Source organism: Peromyscus eremicus, chromosome 2 (assembly GCF_949786415.1).
Source record: "Peromyscus eremicus chromosome 2, PerEre_H2_v1, whole genome shotgun sequence".
Classification (NCBI taxonomy): Eukaryota; Metazoa; Chordata; class Mammalia; order Rodentia; family Cricetidae; genus Peromyscus; species Peromyscus eremicus.
The window spans coordinates 161,233,911-161,257,273 of NC_081417.1; the positions used below are offsets into that span (position 1 = coordinate 161,233,911).

A 23,363-nucleotide genomic window follows, 5' to 3' on the forward strand; every position below is an offset into this window, starting at 1 on the left:
CTCACTCCTCAGAGCCGTGCGGGGAAGGGATGCAGACAGGAAGGTCCTGACACCTCCTGGACCCTGCTTCACCAGATCGATCCAGACTGTACACTCGACTCTCTCCGTCTTGCTGCCGCTCACGGGTCCCTGGGGCAGACAGCGAGGGACGGCGTGCACAGAGGGCAACCCCTGCTCAGCTGCAGCTGTGTCCCTGCAGGAGGAGGGCAGTTCCCCTCGAGGTCAGAAGTACCCACTCCTGGGATCAGCCTAAAGTGGGGCCTGACAGAAGCAGAGTCTTTGGCTGTTGCCAAGGTTGGGTTTTCACTGTATGGGGAGTGACCCGCCAGTCCCTGGCGACCAGGGAGGGCCTGCGGTTGGTTGCTTCTGTTCTCCAGTGTCTCTTCCTTTGGGTTGGTGGTGTTTGATCACCCTTTTATAAGTTAGTCAAGGAATTGCTTTCCAGCTGGAGTGAGGGCCAGCTTTGGGCCTAAGTGCCGGATTTGTTGTGGTTTGCACATGGGCCAAACCCTGGATCTCGGGAAGGTCACTCAGCTCTGTGACCTTGAAGTCTTCTGCACACCATATGCAGAGATGCGCACCTTGAGTGTAAGTCATCTGGTTTCCAGCAGTTGCCCATGAAGCAGGGTGCGTTCACTGGGTAGATGTCTGAGTGTCCACTGCACCTGAGTCTGCGTAGGTGCTAACATATAGAGACTGATAAGCTCCTGTGTCATCTTCCAGCCAGGGTTCAAGTTCACATTGTCCTTCTACAGATCTGAGTTTCTCAGCCTTAGAAGCACTCATGTTGAGGGCTGGGTTGCCCTCTCTGGTCTGTGCTGAGGTGGTGTCAGCCTGATCCTACCACTGTGACAACTTCCCAACAAGGTCAGCTCCCAACTTCAGAACTGAGCCTGTGACTGTCTTAGGGGAGACTGGGGTGCATAGAGTTGGCCCAGCTTGGTCAGTGTTCCATTGGCCAGGAAACCTGAGCCTAGTAGATGTCAGTAGATGGGAGCTGCAGGAGGCATTTGTGGGTTGTTTTCCCAACGGTTCTGCATTAAAGGCTTATTATTATTGTTGTTGTGCAGGTATGAGGTGAGTGTGTGTGTGCATATGTGTACAAATGTTTGTGTGTGTCTGTTGTGCAGGGGTACGTAGGAGGGTCAGAGTGCCCTGCTCTGTCACTCTCCCCCTCATTCCCTGGTGCTTGTTGCTTTTTGGCTAGGCTGACCAGTAGCAAGTTCTTCTATCTCAACCATCCCCCCCCCCCCCCCCCCCCCGTGCCCACCCCAAGCCCAGAGGTGACAGATTTTTTTACCTAGGTGCTGGGGATCCGAACCCATGTCTCCATGCTTGCGTGGCAAGCACTCTGAACCGCCTCCCCAGCCTCTACTGGCTTGTTTTGAACTACTGCTTTGCATTGCTGCTCTGCTGCTCCTGTGAGCATGGGTAGCTGTCAGCAGTGCAGGCCAAGCACAGCTTCTTAGAGGCATGCTGTCAGAGCTGTATTCAGTTCTGTCGCTGTGGGCAAGAAATGGAAACCTGGCCCCGAGGCAATGGTGTCTGTTTTTGAAGATGAAGGTATCAGGACAGGATCACCGAGATGATTTATTAATCTGTTTACCCCGTCAGGGAGGAGCCTTGGCCAGTGCGTGTGAGAGCTGTGACACGGTGGGCTGAGAGCTGTCTCTTCTGCCGACAGTGACTTTCTTCACAGGGATTTTTATGAGCTTGACTTTTAATCACGCTGTTTTAGTTGACACTCAGAGTTTTCTCCTCAGCATGTATGACGTTGTGTTAATTAAGTTGCCCTGGTCTGGAGGGCTGTTCACAGGTATCACTCAGCTGTGTGCTGTCTGGGATTTTGCCCAAGCCTTTTGCATGCTGGGAAACTGGGGCAGTGTGGGTAGGGGTTGCTCCTAGCACAGATGATCCAGAAGAACAGAGGTGAGCGTGTGTCTGTGTGTCCATCCTAGGAGGCTTTTGCTTCCCCAGTTCCCCAAAGCTGTGTGTTCCTGAGCAATGCAAGCATTTCCATAGCTGCCTAATCCGCCCTTTGAGCCGTGAACTTGTTGAAGGCTGATGTGTTTCCAGGTTCCTTATGACTTCTCTAGCATGGTCCCCACACTGGAAGGACAATGAGTGATGTTTGGAAAAGAGCTCATTCTTAGCTGGGAGTGGGGCTGCTGGACTGAGCTCGGCTTGTCCTTCCGTGTGTTGCATTCAGGCTGGCTCTCTGATGGAAGATGCCGGGACCGGCTAAGATGAGAAAGCTGTTTTTGGCATTTTTCTCCCCTTCCTTTGTTCCAAGGCAGTTGTCTTGGTGGCCATGAAAGGCAGGGCCTCAGTGGTATAGTACGCTTGCCTGTGTTTTTTTCCCTTGGACTTGCCCCCACTGGTCCCACTGCTCAGGTGGAGCAGTTTCAAGGTGACCTCCGAGCTGGGCTATGCCTACTGCTTCCTATGAGAATTTAAATGTTTGTTTTACTGCCGGAAGAGAAAGAGGGCAGTGTCCATAAAACCAGTGTGCACAGGTGTAAATATACAGGTGAGATAGTGACGGGCCCAGCGGCCCAGCAGGGCTCTGCAGACAGCGCGAGTCTGGGAACCTGAAGCATAACTCTGTCTCAGCCCAGCCACCTGTCAGCTCTAAGTGGTCATTATTTCATCATTTTGCAATAAAAGATAATAGAATAGCGATTTATAGTTGATGGCTGATGTTTTAATGCATCCCTCTGTTGTCCTGGCTGACAGTCTGGGATTCCAGTAACCGCTTTCTGGGTGACACCGTGGTAATAACTCCTTAATAGGAGTGATAACCCGAATTTCAATCACATGGCACTGGCCTCCCTCTGCCCTGCCTGGCACTGTCTGCAGGGGGTGTCTTTGTGCTCAGCTGGGGACTGACACCCAGACACTAAAAGATGGCAGCATATGGAAGCCAGCCCAGGGTTACTCCTCAGGGTGTGGACTTGAGGCCCTGTGGTTGGCAAGCCCGACCGCACGCTCCACCTCTGTCTCTTATGCTTGTGATGGGGTCAATTAGAACTGAAAACAGGTGTGTGTGTGTGTGTGTGTGTGTGTGTGTGTGTGTGTGTGTTGTGTGTGCCTCAGCTGTCCTGTCTCTTTCCCTTGTGTGCCCTCACCCACCCAGGGACCAGAGATTTCCCATTTGCACTCTGGGAATGGGAATGTTATAAATGGAGGACCTTTTAAGATGAAATTTGCTATCATGTACTAGGTTCCAAAAATCTGTTAATGAAAAGATGTCATACCTACTTGGTGGTACAAGCCTGTTCTTTGGGAACTTGGAGGCAGGAGGATCAGGAGTTCAAGGTCATTCTCAGCTACATCATGAATTTAAAGTCGGCATGGGCTACTGAGACTTCTGTCTCAAAAAGCAAACAAAACAAACAAAACCCAAACAAACAAACAAACAAAAATGGAGAGCTAGCTCATCAGTTAACAGGTCTTGACCCAAGTCAGTTTCCAGCACCTACGGCTCACAGCAATCTGTGACTCCTGCTCCAGGGGATTGGATTCCCTCTTCTGGCTTCTCTGGCCACCTGCACTTGCTTGCACATTACCCCGCCCCATACACATGACTGAAAATAAAATCTTTTTTAAAAAAAAGAAGAAGCTCTCACCTGTGTTCTAAGGGCCTAAATACCCCCACGCCCTCCCAACCAGATCTCAGGTGATTTTCACTGTAAAAGGCACCGGCTGTGAGCTGTGCATCCTTTCTTAGTTTAGAGAAGGCTAAGAATTCTTGGTTGAAGCACATTTAGTTTGGATGGAACTTCATAAAACATACACATGAGGGGCGGGGTTAGAGTCAGCATGCATGCCAAACTGTGATCCAATGCTGTTGTGTTGGCTAAGGCTTGGGTTGATTGTGCCCAACGGTGTTGTGTGTGTGTTGTGGCATGTGTGTATGTGTGTGTGTGTGTGAGCGCATGTGTGCATGTGTGAGTAGGCATGTTTGTATGTGTGTACACATATTTGTGTGGGTGTATACACATGTGTCTGAGTGCATTTGGCAGCCTTAGGTTGATACAGGGAATGTGACTTGGTCAATTTGAACCCCAGACAAGGACGTTGAACTGAACTAGGAAGGGATGATGGCTCTTCCACCTTCCTCATTGAGGCAGTCCCTCAGTCAAATCTGGAGCTCACTGATATGGCTAGTCTTGCTTTGTGGATTCCATCTCCGCTTTCCAGGGCTGGAATTACAAGTGGGACGTCACACCTACCTGGCAGTTCCGTGGGTTTCTGGGATGTGAACCCCAGTTTCCACGCTTGCACCTCCCCAGCGTGTGATGGTTTTGTCCTGGTGCGCTGCTCTCCTGCCTCTCAAGGGCACCGGGTGGGGCCTGGTGCTGTGGTGTGGCCGTGACAGGATCTGGGGAGGAGAGCGTCTGCCCCCCCCCCCCCCCACTGCGCCTTGCCTGTGGTCACCTCCGTCAGCACTCTCTGCTTCTCTTGCAGCCTTTCTACTTCCACACGACCTTGAACCACCCGAACATCGTGGCTGTGGTAGAAGTGGTCGCTGAAGGCAGGAAGAGGGACGGCACCCTGCAGGTGCTGTCCTGTGGGTTTGGAATTCTTCGAATCTTTGGTAATAAGCCGGAATCTCCCACCTCTGCTGCCCAGGACAAACGGTACCTTCTGTGTTTTCTTTCTTTTCTTCTCTCTCTCTTTTTAAAGATTTAATTATTTTTATTTTATGTATATGGGTGTTTTGTTTGCAAGAATGTCTGTACAACACGTGTGTGTGTCTGGTGCTAATTCCAAGTTAGCCAAAGAGTTGCTCTTTCCTGTGGAATGAGAACCAGTTTTGGGTGAGTGTCGGGTTGGATACGGTTTATACACAGGCCCAAGCCCTGACCTGTCGCCTGTTCTGTGTGGGATTTGCGGCTGCCCACCCACTCATCTGTGCACGAGAGGCAGCCGTGTGACATTGACTTTGTAGTAGTCATCACTCAGCAGGTGACAATCGAGTGCCTGCTATGCACCAGGCTGTTTAGAACTGGATGCTCCGAGACAGATAAGCTCCGTGCCATCCTTCCAACCAGGGTTCAAGTTCACACTGCACCTCTAGATCTGAGTTTCTCAGTGTTGGAGCTGCTCGCTCAGGCCTGGTCGTTCTTTGTTGTGGAGCCATCCTGTGCACTGTGGGATTCTTGGCAGTGCCCCTGGCCTCCACCAGTAGATGCCGGGAGTAGTCTCTGCCCAGTGTGTTAACTAGATATACCCTGCAGACATTGCCAGACACGTGCATGGGAATGCCATGCCTGGGTGAAAACATGGCTCCAGTAGGGGACTGGATAATGTCTTCCTGGGGCTTCTCAGGCTGTTTCTGTTGCTTTCTAGCTTAAAGTTATTATAATAATAATAATAATAATAATAATAATAATAATAATAGTATTATTAGTGTGTGTATGTGTGTGCGTGTGTGCCTGCCATATATGTGCACCCTTGGAGGTCAGAAGAGGGTGTCAGATCCCTTGGAGCTAGAGGTTACAGGTGGTGTGAGTCTTCTGACATGGGTGCTGGGAATTGAACCCTGCTTCTGTGGAAGAGCAGCCGGCACTGTTAACTGTCTGTCCATAGGCCGCAGCTTCTTGCTTCTTGGGCTGCAGGTCTGTGGGGGCATGTTTATCACAACATGGCGGGCTGGCGCTGCCCTCGGCCACCTATGTTTGTGCAGCAGATATGACCAGGAACATTTAATAGGCTCTGGGCGGTGAATTCCCAGGAACTGTCCTGGTCATGAGATATGGCAGTTGACACGGTTTCCTGGTTCTGTCTTTCAGGTTGAGGCTGTATCATGGCACCCCCAGAGCCCTTCTGCACCCGCTCCTCCAGGATCCCATAGAACGTAAGAGCCTAGCCTGGTCTTGGCATGTATCTGGAGCTCCCGACTTTTCTGAGAGCTTTGCACCTCGCCCTGTCTGGTTGACTCTCTGCAGTGGTTCTGGTCCTTGTGTTACGGGCTTGGCGTTGGTTCTGTAATGGACGGAGGAGGAACCTGCCTCTGCCTCTGACTTGCACTCCTGTGCCTGCCTCTTGTGGGGCTGCTGCCTGTAGGGCTGTGGCTCAGGAAGTCAGCTTGAGCATCTTCTGTCTCCCAGCCACACGTGGAAACTGCACAGCTTGTTTTCTGGCTGGAGAGACTAACTTTGTCGGAGTAAGACTTCACTATTGCAGACGTACCTGGGCAAAGTGACGTCCTGGCCACTTGGGAGGTTGAGGCAGGAGGATCTCTTAATTCTTGGAGTCCAGGGTCAGCCTGCGCAATACAGACAGTGAACCTGTCTTAAGAAACGCATACAGAGCCACAGAGATTCTTGGTCCCTGGAACCCGGGTAAAAAGCTGGCACAGTGGCGCCCACTCATAATTTCAGCAACAGTGAGATGGGAGATGAAGACAGGTAGATCTCTGGAAGCTCATTGGCCAGGCAGCCTAACCTACTTGGTGAAATTCTAGGCCAAGAGAGATCCTGTCTGAAACACAAAGTGGAAGGAACCTGAGGGACAGCACCCAAGGTGTCCTGAACTTTCATCTTACGCACGCACGCACGCACGCACGCACGCACGCACGCACAATACAAACAAAGCCAAGAAACAAGATCCTATCTTTTCAGTTTCAACAGAGAGAATGTGGCTTGGTTCTTTTTGCCTTTATTTCATTTTTGTTTTTTTGAGACAAGGTGTGCTGGGTGTAGCCAGGGTCTAGCCTGGAACTCACATTCCTCCTGCGTGTGATGCCCCAGTGCTGAGAAGACAGATGTGTGCTACGTGCCTGACAGTGTTCCTTAGGAAACAAGCCGTCTGTCTACTTGTGGCGTTTGTTCTAAATTTGACTGGAAATACTCTCGGTTTAGCCCATGTCTGGTGCTCCTCCCCCAGAGAGCAAGCACATGACACTGATGGAGAACTGTAGCCTCCAGTACACCCTGAAGCCACACTCACCCCTGGAGCCCGCCTTCCACCTGCTTCCCGAGAATCTCCTGGTGTCTGGTCTCCAGCAGATCCCTGGCCTCCTTCCTCCTCACGGGGACACGGGTAAGCTGCCCTTGGATCTCGCCACTGTGAGTCAGTGACAGGTGAAGGTGGCTGGGCTGCCCACGTGTCCCTCAGTGGCTCAGCAGTGTGGCCTGTGGTGTGGTGGGAGAGGAGGTGACGGTTACATCCCCCACTCAGCCCATTTTGAAGAGTGTCATAGCCTCCAGCCTGCTCCCCATCTTCCCTGAACCCGTCACTGGGTCCCATCCCTCCTGGGTTCCAGTATTGGGCATTGCCATTGTTACTTCTTGGTTGTCCTGAAATATACATAGCAAAGCTTACCACCGTGAGCATTTTTAAGTGGGTTGTCAGGGCCACTAAGCATCCTTATATTGTTAAGATTTGAAGTTACACCAGCAATCCTCATTTAGTAAATTCGGGAAAGACTAAACATTCTTCCATCTACACTTGACGCTGCAGAGAAAGCCACTGCCAGGAGCGTTGTGTTGCTGGGACTCTGGTTTCTTTCTGTGTGTTCTCTTCAGTACATGAGTGCAGGCGCTCTCCTTCCAGCCTTGGCCCCTTGAAGGCGGGGGAACAGCTTGATCGCAAAGCCGAGCTTGAGACTCAGGCACTTTACTCCAGGGCCTGCACTGTCACAAGACACAGCCCAGAGATGGTTGCTACCCCTATGATCTATTCTAGAAGGTTCTACCCCCCCAACCCCGTCACTGTGGCTTTTGTGCTTGGGGTCATCTTCCTCGCCTCTGCTGAGCAGGGTCATGGTTATGGTCATGGTCCTGGGCCCTGGATGGGGTGTCCAGCCCAGGCCCCTTCCAGGAGTGCCAGGCTCTACCACCCTCCCAGCTCCTGAGTAGTCCTTGCCTTCTGTGTTGCTGCCATGTAGGGTTGGGTGTGTGTCACTAGCATGACCCCTCCAGGGTCACCGGTTGTCACCCACCTTTGCCTTGGCTGTGTCGTCTAAGCAGCACGTAGTGAGGTCACACTGCAGATTTGTTCTCAGGATGGGCTCCAGCCATAGCGAGTGTGGGTCTCTCTTCTGTCACACCCATGCTGTGACAGCACCCATTCATGACAAGGTTGTTGGCTTGCTCAGCTCTGGAGGGGGTTCCTTGTTGACAGTGTCCCTGCTCTCAGGTCCCTGTGTACCAAACACCCGATCACTGAAATGGCTGTTCAGCCCTCAAACTGTGGCTCACAGTGTTTTCCCATCATTCCTGGGTGTGTGCGGCACACACAGTGAAGGTTCTCAGGTAAGGTGGTGCAGGAGGCACTTCCTTCTTCCCTCAGGACTTCGTCAAGACCACCAGCCACCGGGGATGGCTTCTCTTGGTAGACTGGCCTCTGGTGAGCCACCGGAGATTTCTGAGCCCTGTAATCACTTTTGCTGAATGACAGTAGTCCTCTGGGATTGGCCGTTTTGATCTTTGTCAGGTGTGTACATACATGTGTCCTTCCCAGGAGCAGAGATGGGGCGTGAGCCGAGGGGACATTCCCAGTGGGTCCCTGGAGTGGCTTGCACAGGGGGACCTTCTGTGGGAACTGCTGTGTGTTTGTGTTGGGGGGACGCCGCTTGCTCACGCAGTTAGAGAGCTGAACTCCTGAGAGCAGGAGAGCTGGCCCAGGGCCACAGGGAGGGTCAGGGTCCACCCGAGGTGGGTTCCTGAGCCCTCCTTATTTCAGTCACACTCCTAAGAAGTTCCCTGCTCCTGTGGGCTGGCCTGCTCTCCTTACCGCCCTCAGGTGGCTTGTCCCAGTGATGTGAAAGGCTCCTGTAAGGGCTGCGGCTCCTTACTGGGCTCTGGCAGCTGGAGCCTCTGTTTCCTGCAGCTGGCTTCCCCCAGGCCCACGCCTGCCTGTGCTGCTGGACATCAGGGTACAGCCTCTGGCGTGGCCCGCTCTTCCCTCGTCCACATCCTGTCTCCCTTGTAGCCTGCTGGAGCTTGATTTCTCTTCTGGCTGTGGGTCCTGAGCAGTCCATCATTCTCCCCCATGGCCTTCCCCGTTTGCACTGAAGCCTGTGCAGGGCCAGGCCGGCTGCTTGTCTTTCATCATTGTGCCTGGCTGTTGAACACTGGCATGTCCCATGGTGTAGAGCCGACCCACCATCTGCCCGAGGCAGTGTAAGCCCCGTGAGGGCAGGGAGGATGCTGAGTTCCCCTTCCTGTGTCTGTATAAGCAGATAATGCAGGCGCAGAGTCAGGGTCAGCACCGTGAGAAGACGGGCATGCCACCATTGCCCTCAGCGGGGTGGTGGCCCGAGGTGTCCCAGTGACAGGGACAGTACATGATAGGAGCTGTCCGGAAATGTCCAGTGGACGGTGGCCACAGGAGCTGCTCAGTGTCGAGGAGGGGGTGTCTGTTGCCCGACTCCCAGGAATCTGGTGGACAGCACTGTGAATGGCCCCAGGGCCATCAGAGCTGCCGGTGGGGACTCAGTACAGAAGGAGTCGGTGTCGTCTTTCACCAGATACACAATCCAGATGTCACCTGTTCCCACCGTGGGCCCTTCCTGTCTGTTGTGGAGTCACGTACCTCCGTCTGTGGCCTGCTCTGGGATCAGCGTCTGAGTGGCACACTGCTTGCCAGTGTGTGGTGAGAAGGTCGCTGTCCTGAAGAGGTGCTGAGGTGCCTCGGGGCCCGCTTCCCTGCCTGCGCCTCTGTGAACATGATCAATTAATTTGCAGAACATGGTAGTCTGTTTAGTGGAGGGGCGGGAGCAGGGAGTCGCAGAAAGGAGGCCGTCACATCTCTCGAACTCCCCTTTCCCGGTTCCAGCCCCTCCATCCCCTTCTCTCTCATTCTCTGGCCCTGCTTTGCTGTGAGGTTTTGCTCGGAGTGGCCTGAGTGCGGGACGTGCCTCAGGGACCCCTGTGCCCATCACGGGGGCCCTGTGGCCTCCTTGCCTCATCTTCCCAGAGGCTTTATACGGAGCAGCCACACGGCCGCCTTTCCGTCTGTTGTCAGGGCAGCAGGGTCCTCGGGCTGGGGCACCACCTCACCGCTCAGGGGACCTACTGAGGGCAGTGATTCTCCCCTGACTTCTGGCTGCAGTGTAGAGAGGTCCCCAAATCAGGATGGCACCAGATGCTCACCCAGACATTATTGGGTGCAGCTTAGTGGTGTTTGCCTACACAGATGAGGCACTAGGTTTGATCCCCATCAAAACAAGTATGCATACTTACACATGTACAGATACATGCACACACAAGCACACACATGCAATGCACTCATGTGCACACAAGCATGTGAATGCGTCTTCATCAACACCTTCCTTTAGAAGATTCGGTGCTATCAGACACACTCACGTCGCTGTCTCCGAAGACCTTGGTGGAGCCCGATGGCAGCTTACCCCACACCTCTGACCCTCCATCTGGAGGCCACAGTGCTCTTCCGATGGCTTCCTCAGCACCAAGTGTTAGCTTGGCTCTTTCTACCTCTCCCCTCCACCCATCCCTCCTCCCTCTCTTCCTCCTCCCTCTCTTCCTCCTCTTCATTCCTGCCAAAAGGAGGGAGTCTAGGCTGGCCTTAGCCTCCTGCCTTAGCCTTCCATACAGGATGTACCACCAAACCCAGCCAACTGTCCTTTTTGTCTTTGGAGCTGGTTCCTAAAACCCCTACAACCCTCTGTCTAAATGTGTAAGTGATCACAGAAAGCGCAGGAAGAGGTGGAGATGGGAGCAGATGGGGACGCAGCGTTACAGCACAGGTTCCACAGGGTCGTGAGAAGTGGTTGGCTGCTTCTCGGGGCCTGGGGAAGACCTCCCTAACATGCCAGGATCCTGCCCTCAGCGTGGACACCGAGCGTGCCCCCAGCTACCCTCATCTTCCCTGTCCCCAGGCAGCCCCAGGAGGTGCTTCTGGGTCAGAGAGGAGGGTTTTCTTGTGGTACCAGCTGGCATGCTTCTTCCGGTGTCTGTAGCATGCACATTCCTGCATGCTTCAGATGGTTTAGGGTAAGTCAGTAGCGTGAGAAGCAGTCGAGCTGGCGTGGTCCTGCTGAAGCTGCAGGCGGTCAAGCTGGAGCCCGCAGATGCTGGGTGAGCTTGGTTCAGCCCGCCTCGCCCTGCAGAGGTTCTGGTGCGCTGTCTGAGCAGTGCTCTTGCCTGCAGGACCTGATCACTGTGCCTGAGACTGGTGGGAACATGGTGTGGCCTCACCTGCTCCCCCGAGGACAACATGATCCCTCTTCCCATCCAGGTGATGTCCTGAGGAAGCCTCGCTTCCAGAAGCCCACCACATGGCACCTGGATGACCTCTTCTTCACCCTGTACCCCTCACTGGAGAAGTTTGAGGAGGAACTTCTGGAACTGCTCATCAGCGACCACTTCCGGGAGGTATCTCATGTCTCATCCTGCTGCAGCTTAACCTGAACAGAGACGGTGCCACCTGCGGTTGGGCTGGGACAGCCAGCATCTGGTGTCACTGGGAGTGGGGGTTCATCCTGGGAGGTGAGGTCCTGCCTTTGCCCCTTTTTTTCCTGGCTGAAGAGGGCACTTCTTTCCCTGGATTGCCAGATAAAGTGGGTCTAGGAGGTGCCATTTTCCCAGGATGCACCTTAAGCAGACCCTCCAGTCTGTAGATGGCGCTGACAGCTTGTAACACTGATGTTCGTTTGCAGATTGTGAAATAGTTTTCATCTAAAAGTAAATTACCTCACCACATGAGGGAAACATAGAAAATACTCTGCAGCTAACAAGGACCTCTGAGGCCAGGTGGCTTATTTGAGGAGGTGACTGGAGGTGGCCCCTCATGGTGGTTTCTGTCAGTGCTGTGCTCTCATGAGACACTCTGAGCCCTGCCTAACTGTGACACAGCCCTATGAACTTGTGGCATCCTCTTCCCACCCCGCTTCCTCCTGAAGGACAGAGTGGAACCCGGGTGTGTTCCTCCCCTGCGTCCCTCTGCACCACTAGGGTGCTCATCTCAGGGAGGCGGCTCCCAGAAGGACCTGGGGTTCACGCATACGAGGTGGCTGTGTCCTGAGAGTTGTCAGCTCAGCTGCCTGTGTTTCGGTGTATGCTGCCTGGGGAAGGTCACGCTGCTGGGAAATACCTGACGTACCTCATGTGCCGTGGCCTGTGGTCATCACTGTGTCCTGCGTCTGTCCTTTGAGTGGGTTCATTTACACTCAGTGTCGCTCCTCCACTGTGGCCCACCCAGTCTTCTCTGGCCACTTCCTTCCCAGCCACACAGGATTCATTCTCTGTACCCTGTGTCTCTCGTAGGGGGTCAGCCTGCTGGATGGCAGCACCCTAGAGGTCCTGGAGAGGCGCCTGCACGTCTGTGTCCACAACGGCCTGGGCTTCGTGCACAGGCCACAGGTGGTTGTGCTTGTACCCGAGATGGATGTGGCCTTGACGCGCTCAGCAAGCTTCAGCAGGAGAGTCAGCAGCTCTTCTAAGAACAGGTATCTCACTGTGCCAAGGGGCTGAGGTGAGGTGAGGACGTGGAGCATGCAGTGTGGGCTTGCTCTGCGGGTACCTCTCCATCACACTCATCAGGCAAAGCCCCAGGGTCGTACACTTGGGAAAAGTCCCTGTTTTTGCTGTGACAACTTTGGGCTAGTGCTGTAGACGCTCCCAGCTGAGGGTCTGAAGAGCCTCTTGCACACCACCTGGATGGGCCTCATGTCCTACTCCGTGTTGAATCCCATGTGCCAGGCCCCGTGCAGACATCACTGCGGGATGTGCAGAGGTCAGCTGTCACACAGGAGCTCAGTGCTGGCCGGCCCCTCCCTCACCTCTGTGCCACTCTAAGTGACTTGACTGTCTCCCCTGCAGGCTACCTCTGCGAGTCTGGAGGTGTCGCCAGTGGTAACCAGAGTGAGCACTGTGGGCTGGACAGAGTGGACCCAGAGGGTCACAGTGGGGTGGGAACCCGTGCCTCAGCACCGCCTGGTTTGTGTTTCCGACCAGCTCTGGAAACCAGGCTCTGGTTTTGAGAAGCCACTTGCGACTCCCGGAGATGGTCAGTCACCCAGCGTTTGCCATCGTCTTCCAGCTGGAGTACGCGTTCAGCAGTCCTTCAGGAGCGGACGGCAGTGTGAGTGTTCTTTGTGTATTGGCTTTCAGAGGTCAGCTTTGTGCTGAGGGGGGCCTGGCGGGCACCAGTGTCTCTTCTGCAGTAAAAGTCTAGGTGGGGCTAGGAAGCAGCCTCGCATCATCCTCGTGGGGACCGGACGTTCTGTGATGGCAGGACATGGCCCAGGAGGCTTCATGCATCGTAACAGCTTTAATTCATAATTATTGAACCGGTAATTATTTTGAAAAATGAAGCCACTTTACTGTGTTTTTCATTTGCTATTAAGTGTAGTAAAGTTCAAATCTGCATGAGTGATAAACGGCTTTTTATAGTGAACTTTGCATGCATCTACATCATAATTAAGATAAGAATTTATAGTGTTGGTTGAGAGGTGCACTGGGTAGACAGTTCCCATGTGGACACAGATTTTCTGGGAAACGGATCATGCCGTTCTTAAGATTCAGTTTCTGTTTGGAAAAGGCCGGATCATCTAACAGCTAATGCAGTGGAAGACTGACGGGACCCGGTGGCAAGGGCCTTCATTGCTGGCCAGTTTTCTGAAGAAGGGAGTTGAGCCCGGGGCAAGGAGGGGGTTGGAGCCCACCTGCCCTCTGTGCTCTTGATCTTTCCTGCTGCCGAGCTGACTCCCACGTCTTCTGCTCACACCAGGCCTTCCTGGGGTCGACCTCAAGTCTTGGTCATTTTAGTGACCAGTTTATCATCTGCTGCCTGTTTGTCAGCAGGTGTTTTATTTAAAATGTGCTGTGCAGGTGCATGTGGATGCAGGGTATCCCGGACGGGCTGTGGGAGAGCCGGCCTGTGAGGAGCTGCTAGGCAGCAGGTGCCTGGCCCAGTGCGACCTTAGCACTTAGGAGGCAGAGGCAGGAGGATCAGGTGTTCAGGGCCTTCTTCAGCTGTATATGAGTTTCTGTCCAACCTGGGCTACATGAGACCTACCCACGGCACAGCCTTGTCCACAGGCTCTGCTGGTTCCACCGCTGCCTCTGGAACTGTCACCCTCAGTTACTCATCCGGACGTGCGTCTTCAGTTATTTATCTGGGAGGTGGACTTGCTGCTTTTCTCTCCTCTGGTTATGGATGTGTGAGTGTGCTGGGGCGGGTGCATGTCTGTGCGCATATGCGTGAGGAGCCTCAAGTTGACCACAGGAGTCTTTCTCGATTGCTCTCTACTTTATTTATCTAGCAGAGTCTTTCACTGAAGCCAGAGCTCAGCAGTTCTGGCTGGTCTAGCCAGCCCACCCACCCCGGGGGTCCCCATCTCTACTTCCTAGGTGCTGGGGTGACCGGTGTCACCATGCCTGCCTGTGCTGTTGCCAGACTTCTAGGGACACAAGCTCCTGTCCTTGTGCATGCTCAGCAGACGCTTCCTCTCTGGCGTCATCTCCCTACCCCCTGAATGTATTTTATTTTTTTATGGAAAACTGACACGTAGACGGGGTGCAGAGCAGCACGTGACGACCCTCGTGTCCGTGTCCCATCGCCAGCTCTGTGTTCGCCGCTCTGGGCCAGTCTCGTCTGTTCTTCCTCCCTGTAAAAACTGGCAGCCATCCCCAAAGATGGGCTCAGCTCCTCACCATGGGCGCCCCCACTGCGTGGAATGGTCAGCCTGGACAGACACTTCTCTGCTGCTCATCCCTGTGGTCACTGAAAGCTCTGCTTTGCTCTAGCAATAAGATTCCCCACACAGTGTCCTCACCCAAGCCAGGCACCCCATGTTTTCCACAGTGGCTTTGCTGTGTTCCCTTGTCCCTTGTGCCAGGTTTCTGGCTTGCCGTTGTGCTTCAGAGCAGGAGCTGAGAGCCGCAATCCCCTTTTGTGAACGGTGTATCTTCAAATGGTCCATCCAGATGGGGTGGGGGTGGTGGGAGGGGACCATCTGGGTCAGGGGGAGCACCGACTGAAAGTCGAATCCATTTCATTCCCAGCCTTGAGCACTTGTTCATTATTAAAAACAAACTGGCAACCGAAGCCCTGTCAATGTATTTTGTCTTTGGGGATAAATTGGGTTTGAGTTGCCCAAGAGGCAGTGACCAGGGAAATTGCATCCTTGACAGCTGCCTCATTGCGAAGCTCTGAAGTGTGCAGCTGAGGTCCCCAGGGTGTTTGCCAACTGACCGAATGATGGCGCACACTCCCCAAAACTTGGGAATGGAGTGAGGGCCCAGCTACAGACTTTCGAGGCAGGCCTCTGTTGTGTGTTCATTCAAGGTAACTGTGCCTTCCCTAGGCTTGTAGGAATGAAAACATTGCTTTGAGTGGTGTCACATGACAAGGTAGTCCCTCCCCAAACTGCTAAGGAGTTAAGTTCTAGTTTGTTATTTATGTATCTACTGATCTTCTTTGGTTTGACAGAGACATGAGCACATGCCGTGTGTGGTGCTGGTCTGTAGGCAGGCCTGGCTCCCGGCTGTCTCCCGGGTGATCTTTGTAGTGCTGGAACTGTCGACTTCGTATTATGTTGGCTGTAATGTGATACCTGATGAAAGACACTGGAGGAGGAAGTGATCGTTGACTCCTGGTTTGAGCGTGCCCATCGCGGTGGGAAAGGCATTGTCGTGGCAGTGGGTTGCCTGGATGGCTTCAGGAGCGTGAGTGAGACTGCTTGCCCACATCCATGGACTAGGAAGGGGAGGGATGTATGTGCGGTCAGCTGCCTTCTCCTTTCCCCTTTTATCCAGTCTGGACCCAGCCCATGGGCGTGTGCTGCCCACATTCAGGGTAGGTCTCATTGCCCAGTTAATCCATTTGGAAAAGTGTGCCACAGGTATCTTTTGAATTTCATTTGTGATTTTGTACGTGAGTGCATGCACACACACACGTGCATGCTCGTATGTGGAAGTCAGAGAACAGCTTTGGGAATTGGTTCTCTCTTTTCACAATGTGGGTCCTGGGGTTCAAACTCGGAATGTCAGCGTAGGCCACAAGTATGTTTACCTGCTGAGCCATCTGGCTGTCCCCACCAGGTGCTTCTCAATCCAATCAAGGTGAGAACTGCAATTAAGCATCGCAAACTTAACTGGGGTTTGTTGGGGCCCGTGGCTGAGCCTTCTGCCTCTGGCCTCTCTGCAGCTTGAGGCCCTGGTGATGGATGGAACCTGGTCGTTTGTTCACAGGCCGAGAGCCCAGGAGCACTTGCCTAGTCTACATCTGTTCCCCCTACCCAATCACTGTCGTTCATAGAACAGGGCATGGCCCCCACCCAGGCCAGATGGAGCCCTGGGTGCCTGCTTGTAGCTCCCTCTGCTCTGTTGAGTCTGAGTTTTTGCTAAACACAGCTCACATTTCTTCTTGTCTCCTTTTTTTAGGTGAGATGAGATTTGTAGCCAGGGACTGCCCTGGAGGTCCTTCTGTGATGGGCCTGTGTTTTTAGAAGACGCCTGTTTGATTTTCTGCTTGGTAGCAGCTGAAGGGCTCTTCCTTTGGTTGACTCCAGTCCCTCACACTGCATCTTTCTTCTCTGTCACTCGCTGCTCAGAATGCGTGTCTGCAGAGAGCGCCTTTGCATCCTGTGTTCACCCTCCCAATGCCGCTTTTCTGAACCCTGCTTCCCTTGAGAGCACCTTACCTCCCTGGAGTCAGGAAAAGCCAAGGACCCCTGGACCTGGGAGTCAGTCAGGTGACCAAGAGCCTGTGGCCCTGCCCCCATGGCTGTGCAAACACATTGTGCCAGGCATTGTAGTAAGACTCTGTTTTTATGTGCATGGGTGGTGTGCTTGCCGGTGTGTATGTATGTTTACATATGTGTGCTCCTGTGTATGGGGGCCTGAGATTGGTGTCTGGAGTCTTCCTTAATCATTTTCCACTTTATCCTTTGAGGCAAGCCTGGAACTTTCTCTCTTAGGGTTACTATTGCTGTGACGAAACACCCTGACTAAAAGCAACTTGGAGAAAAAAGGGTTTATTTGGCTTACACTTCCACATCACAGTTTATCATTGAAGGAAGTCAGGGTAGGAACTCTAGCAGGCCAGGAACCTGGAGAGGGGAGCTGATGCAGAGACTGTGGAGGAGTGCTGCTTACTGACTTGCTCTTTATGGGATCCTCAGCTTGCTTTCTTATAGAACCCAGAAACAAACCCTAGGGTGGCCCCACTCACAATGGACTGACCCCCTACCCCCTACAACACTTACTAAATACGAAAATGCCCTACAGGCTGTGCCTACAGCCTGATCTTGAGTTATTTCTCCATTGAGGCTTCCTTCGCTCAGGTGACTCTAGCTTGTGCCAAGTTGACATAAAACTCACCAGGACACTCACCAGTAGCTAACTTGCCAGCTTGCTCCTGGGATCTCTGTCTCCGCCTTCTGGAGACAGGCCTCCACATCCACCCTGTTTACGTGGGATACTCTTGTCTCTGCAGCAGCCCTCTCCCCAGCCGCTGTTTTTGTATTTTTTGATTTTTGTAGTTACAGATGTGGATTTTGACTGCTTCCTACTGGATTTATTCATGGGCATTTTGTTTTCCATGCTGTTGTTCTGCGCGTGACATTTTCTGACCTTTACGTCCAACGTAACTGCAGTGCTTGTGTGGACAGTCATTATTTTGAGTAGGTGGCCAGCTCTGCATGAGGCATCTTGACGGACTGTGCCTTTTCCTAAGTTAGACTGCGTCTGGAGGAGTGGAGTGGAGCAGCTGGTACCTGGCGACCCGCGGTGACACCACAGCATGGGCAGAGCTTCAGGTTTCAAACACTCCTGTCATGATCTCTCACATCTGCTTACTGTGGCTCTTTTGCCCGCTGCCCATCCTTGTGTGCGCACACACGTGTGTGTTTCTCTGCTCACCCTCCTCCTGCCGTCTCTTCAGCCTCGTCCTCCTCTCCTGCTTCACTTCCCGTTCAGCTGTAACCCCTGAGTGAGAGTTCCCATCTCCTACGGCCCCCCGATGGCCTCCTCATGCTCCCGTCTCCTGTGGCCGGATCTGGGATGAAGTTCTTGTTAGGTACTGCTTCAGCAGGCCTTGTGGAAGGCCAGTGCCACAGGACCTCACTGGGGAGGGAGAGGGAGCAGGAGCAGGACCCAGTGCTGCCCACGCAGCTGGTTCTAGGTGTCTATGCAGCTGGGCCTGACTCAGTCTTCACCGGTGGCGGCCCCACCCGTCCACCTCACAGTCACCTCTGCTACCAGGACCTCTCTTGCTTCTTTCAGCCCCCACAGGCTGACGGAAAGGACCTGGAGTTTTGCTAGCCTGTTAGCCTATCAGGAGAGTTGTTCTAGGCTGTGGAACTTGCCTTCATTGCTCATGTATGTGACTAAAAATACTGTGCTTAGTTGAATGAGCTGAAAATATTGCCTAATAAATGATCACCGTGAGTTTAAGTGACACCTCATATGCTGGGTCACACATGGGAGAGCAGATGACTTTAATTATGGGTTGTTAGGCTTCCTTTGCCGATGTGAGTGTGTGTGAAGGGAATTAGCTGGCAGTCGCTGCCGAGTGCACTGTGCCTCTCATTTGCGCTAGGTTGCGGCGTGTAATCGATGCTGCTTGGTCGGGGACCCTCTGCTAGAGGGCTGGCGGGGAGGAGGGGTGAAGATTCATGCTACCACTGGCTGTCTGCAGGACTCGTCACCTCGGGTCTTAGCCTTGTGAGGTTTGTCTCAGGGGCCCAGAACGTGAGGCCTTTTGGAGGAGCGGCAGAAAACACATTTTTTAAGGTGATGTCTGGACTCAGGCTGTCCGATTCCCTTTGCGCTCTTCTGGGTGGGCGGTGGGCCTTGGCTTCCCCTTCTATGCTGCTTGTCTGGGTCTCACATCTGCCCTATAGGTGCGGGCTCTGGGTCAGAGTTCAAAGGGCAGATCCTTCCCCTCCTGCCATGAGCCAGATTGCTCAGGGTCCTGGCTGGGGTCTGACTGTGGCCTCTGCAGTGGCCTTCACAGTGCCCCACACTTTCTTGTTACTTTCCTTAAAGGATGAGGACCCTTAAGTCACTCTGCTTTGTGTGCAGAGGATGTCTTGATTGTCATTCCTTAGGTGCTAGCTATGACTCGGTGTGTGTGTGTGTGTGTGTGTGTGTGTGTGTGTGTGTGTGTGTGTGTATGTGTATGTGACAGAGAGAGAGAGAGAGATGAGAGAGAGAAAGGTGTGTGTGTGTGTTTGCATGAGTGTGTGTGAGAGTTGTGTGTGTAAGAGGTGTGTGTTTGTGAGAGAGAGAAGTGTGTGTGTGTATGCATGTGCATGTGAGAGAGAGAGAGAGAGAGAGAGAGAGAGAGAGAGAGAGAGAGAGAGAGAGAAAGAGAGAGAGAGAATCAGAGAGAGAGAATCAGAGAGTCTTTTGCTGGCCTGGAACTCCATATGGCTGGGCTGGCAGGGCAGCAAGCCCCAGGATCCCTGTGTCTTACTCCTCAGAGTGGGATTACAAGGATGGGTTACCATGCTGACTGTGGGGGGTTTTTTGTTTTTGTTTTTACATTGGTTCTAGAGTTCAAATTTAGGGAAGCATTGACCTGACTGAGCTTCTCCCAGCACAGTCCCCTCTCTGCTTCTTGTGTCTTCTCTCTGTGATTGGTGTGATGTAGGGAGCATTCAGCGACAGTCTGCCATGGCTGTTTGTGCTCAGCCAAGGGCTCCATGTGGTCTTAAGCATCAAGGCTTCCATCCCTCTGGGCTCGTCCCTGTCTCTGGAATTGGCCTCAGTGGCAGCAAGTTTGACCACTGTCCGGATGGCTCCTCCCTCTACCCAGACAGGATGCCACTGTCACTTTGTCTCTGCCAATGGGGCAGGAGGGCCCAGCAGATCATGCTCAGAACTATGCACGGTGATCTAGGCAGCAGAAAAGCACCCTCAGCAATCATCTGAGGAGATAAAGCTCCCGAGGGAACAAGAGGCTTCAGCCCATCTCTACTCATGAATCTGAGGATAGCCGCCAGGGACCGTGTGAATCCCTGGGGCTGCCTGAGTCCCAAGGCTGCTGTCTTAGAGTTTATTTTCTCACACCTCTGGAAGCCACAGCTTCAGTCAGTTCCACTGGGCACAGCAAGGTGCAGCAGGCGTGTTCCTCTGGGAGAGGCCGGTTCCTTGCTCTTGCAGGCTAGTCCTTGGCTTCGTCTGCCTCCCTCTCCTCTCTGCTCCACCAGCACGTTGCTGTCTCTGTCCCCGCATGTCTCTGGCTCCATCCTAGATTTCTTTCCCGCTCTTACCACACTTGTCATCGGCTTCCGTGTAGCTTGGCTACCCTGGGATGAGTTCATCTCACGATGCTAAGCACATCTGCACACACCCCATGCTCCAGGGAGCGGGATGGGACAGATGTTCTGTGAGCTGCCACTCTGCCCCACCACTGGGACCTTGGGCTGCAGCATCTCTGGAGGTCTGTGTCAGAATTCTGTCTGTGGCTTTGCTGACCCTTCAATTCCACAACACACCCTGGCTCATGACCTGTCTATGCTCCTTTGGTTTTTTTTATATTGTTTCCTACAGTTAAAACTAAATGAAAACTATTCACTTCAGAGTAGTTTGGGCTTTTTCCTTTTTCTTTAGGGGATGTATGAATTCTGATCTAAATTTGGCAGGAAAAGAAATGATAGTCAATATTTTTTATTTTTACTTTTGAGATAGAGTTGCCCTATATTGCCAAGGCTGTCCCTAAACTCCTTGCCTCACAGACTCTCCCTGTCTCTGCCTCCTGGGTAGCTGGGACTGCAGGGCTGCACTGTGGTACCAGCCAACCTTTAATCCTAACCAAAAAAAAAAAAAAAAAAAAAAAAAAAAAAAAAATCACAGGCAGAGGAAGCGTGATGAGTGACTGTGCTTGCTCTGTGCATGTGCTTGGCCGTGAATAGAGAGGACCGTGGATGGGCCGAAGCAGGAGCCTCTGGGCTGGCTTCAGGAGACAGGTGGATGTGTGGAGTTGGGCTGCCACAAGCTCCCAGTTACTGTGTTGGGGCTTCAGAAGTGATCAGTAGCTCGCAAATCATCTCTCACTGTTAAAGCTGTTAAAGACAAAAGCAAGGAAAAGTGAGTGTTTATCTAACTAACAGATACTCCACACGGAAGAGATTTATATTGATCGAGAACCAAACAGCCACGGAGAACCGTGAAATTGGAAAATTAGATGTCAGGGACACCTAATTTGAGAAACGAAGCCAGAAGGCGTTGCACCAATTGCATGGACACTTGGATTCCTGTTTTAGTTCTGATCCCGCCTTGAGCGCTGTGTTTACAGAAGCCGTCCAGCCGCTGCTGAGTTTAGGTGTTTTATTGGCGAGTGCTCTGACTCCTTGGGTGGTGATTGTAGTTTTGTGAGGAGTGGATCTGTCACCAATGCCAACTGACGCCCTGCACCTACCCAGCACCTTCCCAAATCTGTCCTGCCCATGCAGGGGCAGGGTGGAGGCCCGGGCAGGGTGGAGGCCCGGGGCAGGGTGGAGGCCCGGGGCAGGGTGGAAGCCGGGGCAGGGTGGAAGCAGGCTCATTCCGGTGTGCAGAGTCTGATGCTAAAGTTTCTCACTTTATGGATTCTTTGTTTGTACTTCAGGATTTTTTCTCACCCAGTGGCCAGGAACCCAAACCCCATTCACACTGACAGGGATGTGAACATGGCCGTACCTAGAGCTACCATCTGAAGTCTGACTCTGGGGAAGGACCAGCTCTGCCCTGCTGCTCTGCATACTTTGAATTCCAGTTGCATAGCAAGACAGCAGTCAAGACTCCTGGTTTGGAGTTTTCTCTCATGGACATAAAGAGCGTATGGCAGGACAGAGTCTCATCACAGGAACAAGGGCTGGTCACTTTGTTGTTCTGATTGTTGGCCCTTGAACTTGGCTGTAGTTTAGTCTAGCAGAGGCCTTTTTGTGAGTGTGTGGCATCTGCCTGGGACCCTGGTGTACTTGTGTCTGGCAGTGACAGTGGCATGGACGCTCCTTGGTTCTAGTCAAATGAGCAGATTTATCAGGACCTTGGCCACAGCTAGAACCCTACTGTCCTTGTTGGCTCTTGCCAAAGCTTATGCCATCTTGTCCCTTGGTGTCCTTTTCTTGTGGATGGTGCTTCATGTCTCCATCCCAGGTAGCTGTGGACTTCTGACCTCATCAAGAGAAGGAGGCCCTCTTCCAGGTTACCCAGGCTTTTGTCCTCCACAGCAGAATTGTGCTGCCTTCCTGGGCCTGTGCCCTCAGGTGCCCTTGTCTGCACCTGAGTGACCTGTACCTGCTGCCGAGGGCGGTGAGCCATCTCATCCGGGGTGTATTCCTTCACCCACGTGTCCGGCTGGTCAGCTACCCATGAAGAGGCCAGGAAGTGGGCAGGCTGGGTACAGACCCCTTACCGCCTACTGCCATCAGGGTGTTGCTTTGGAGTAGGTGGTGGCTCAGACTGTGTCCCAGTGAGAAGCGGCCTGGTGGCTCCTTCCCTGGGCCTTCTAGACTAGGGTCATGGGTCACCTTGTTCTGGTGTGAGAGTTTCCTGTGGACTTCAGAGAACTTACCTTGCCAGGACCTGCCTGTCAGGGCTACTACTCAAAGTGGTCACCTTTTGATGGCATTTCTGTACCCCAAAAAAACCTGGAGCTCAGCTGTAATCTTACTTAAAAAAAAAAAAAAAAAAAAGAAAAAAACCAGATGAAAGTGACATCTGTAGAATACATTGCTGAGCTGGACTCCACATCTGAATTTGTAGAGACAACTTTCTGTAAATGACAGATGGCTGTGAGCCTGGGTTTCCTCAGGCCTTGTCCTTTTCATCTGGCTACTTGCTGAGAAGGTGGAGGAGTAATTCCTAAAACTGAGCCGGATTGCTTTCCCAGCTCCATAGACATTCTCCAGTCTACTGTACTTATCCTCTATTCAGCCTTTGATGAAGATGCGTACCAGTAACCCTGAGTTGATCACGCACCTCCACCCCCTCGTACACATACATATACATACACCTATACACACACACACACACATATATATACACACACACACATACTTATATCCCCACATATACATTTACACATATACAATACATACTTAGACTCTCCCCACATATACACCTTCCATAAACTCACACATATATAAGTACACAGATCCTCACATATATACACATACACATGCACATCTCCCTAACACAGATATTCACACAGGCACACACACACACACACACACACACACACACACACACTCACACTCACACCATTATTTTGCAAAGCTTCTCTTCAGCAATGCAGGTGCCATTCTTTAATTTTTCTGATGCATTTGAGGAGAACTCGGCAAGTTCCCAAGGTTTACAGGTCTGCAGAAAGGTCCCTGAGGAGTGGAGGCGTCTTCGAGTGGCCCTTGCTGCCTTGAGCCACAGGAGGAAGCTGGTGGGGTCCTAAGACTGGTG

General features: G+C 52.7%; 1 protein-coding gene across 1 annotated transcript in view; it reads left to right on the forward strand.

The window, feature by feature from the left end:
* Nphp4 (nephrocystin 4) overlaps window positions 1–23,363 on the forward strand; it is an 87,646-nt gene that overhangs the window by 15,542 nt on the left and 48,741 nt on the right. The window contains exons 4-9 of the mRNA XM_059255480.1: window positions 4,471–4,643; window positions 5,799–5,863; window positions 6,895–7,050; window positions 11,212–11,348; window positions 12,240–12,421; window positions 12,930–13,056. Of these exons, the coding sequence (XP_059111463.1) occupies window positions 4,471–4,643; window positions 5,799–5,863; window positions 6,895–7,050; window positions 11,212–11,348; window positions 12,240–12,421; window positions 12,930–13,056 (840 nt within the window). The remainder of the gene's footprint in view (window positions 1–4,470; window positions 4,644–5,798; window positions 5,864–6,894; window positions 7,051–11,211; window positions 11,349–12,239; window positions 12,422–12,929; window positions 13,057–23,363) is intronic.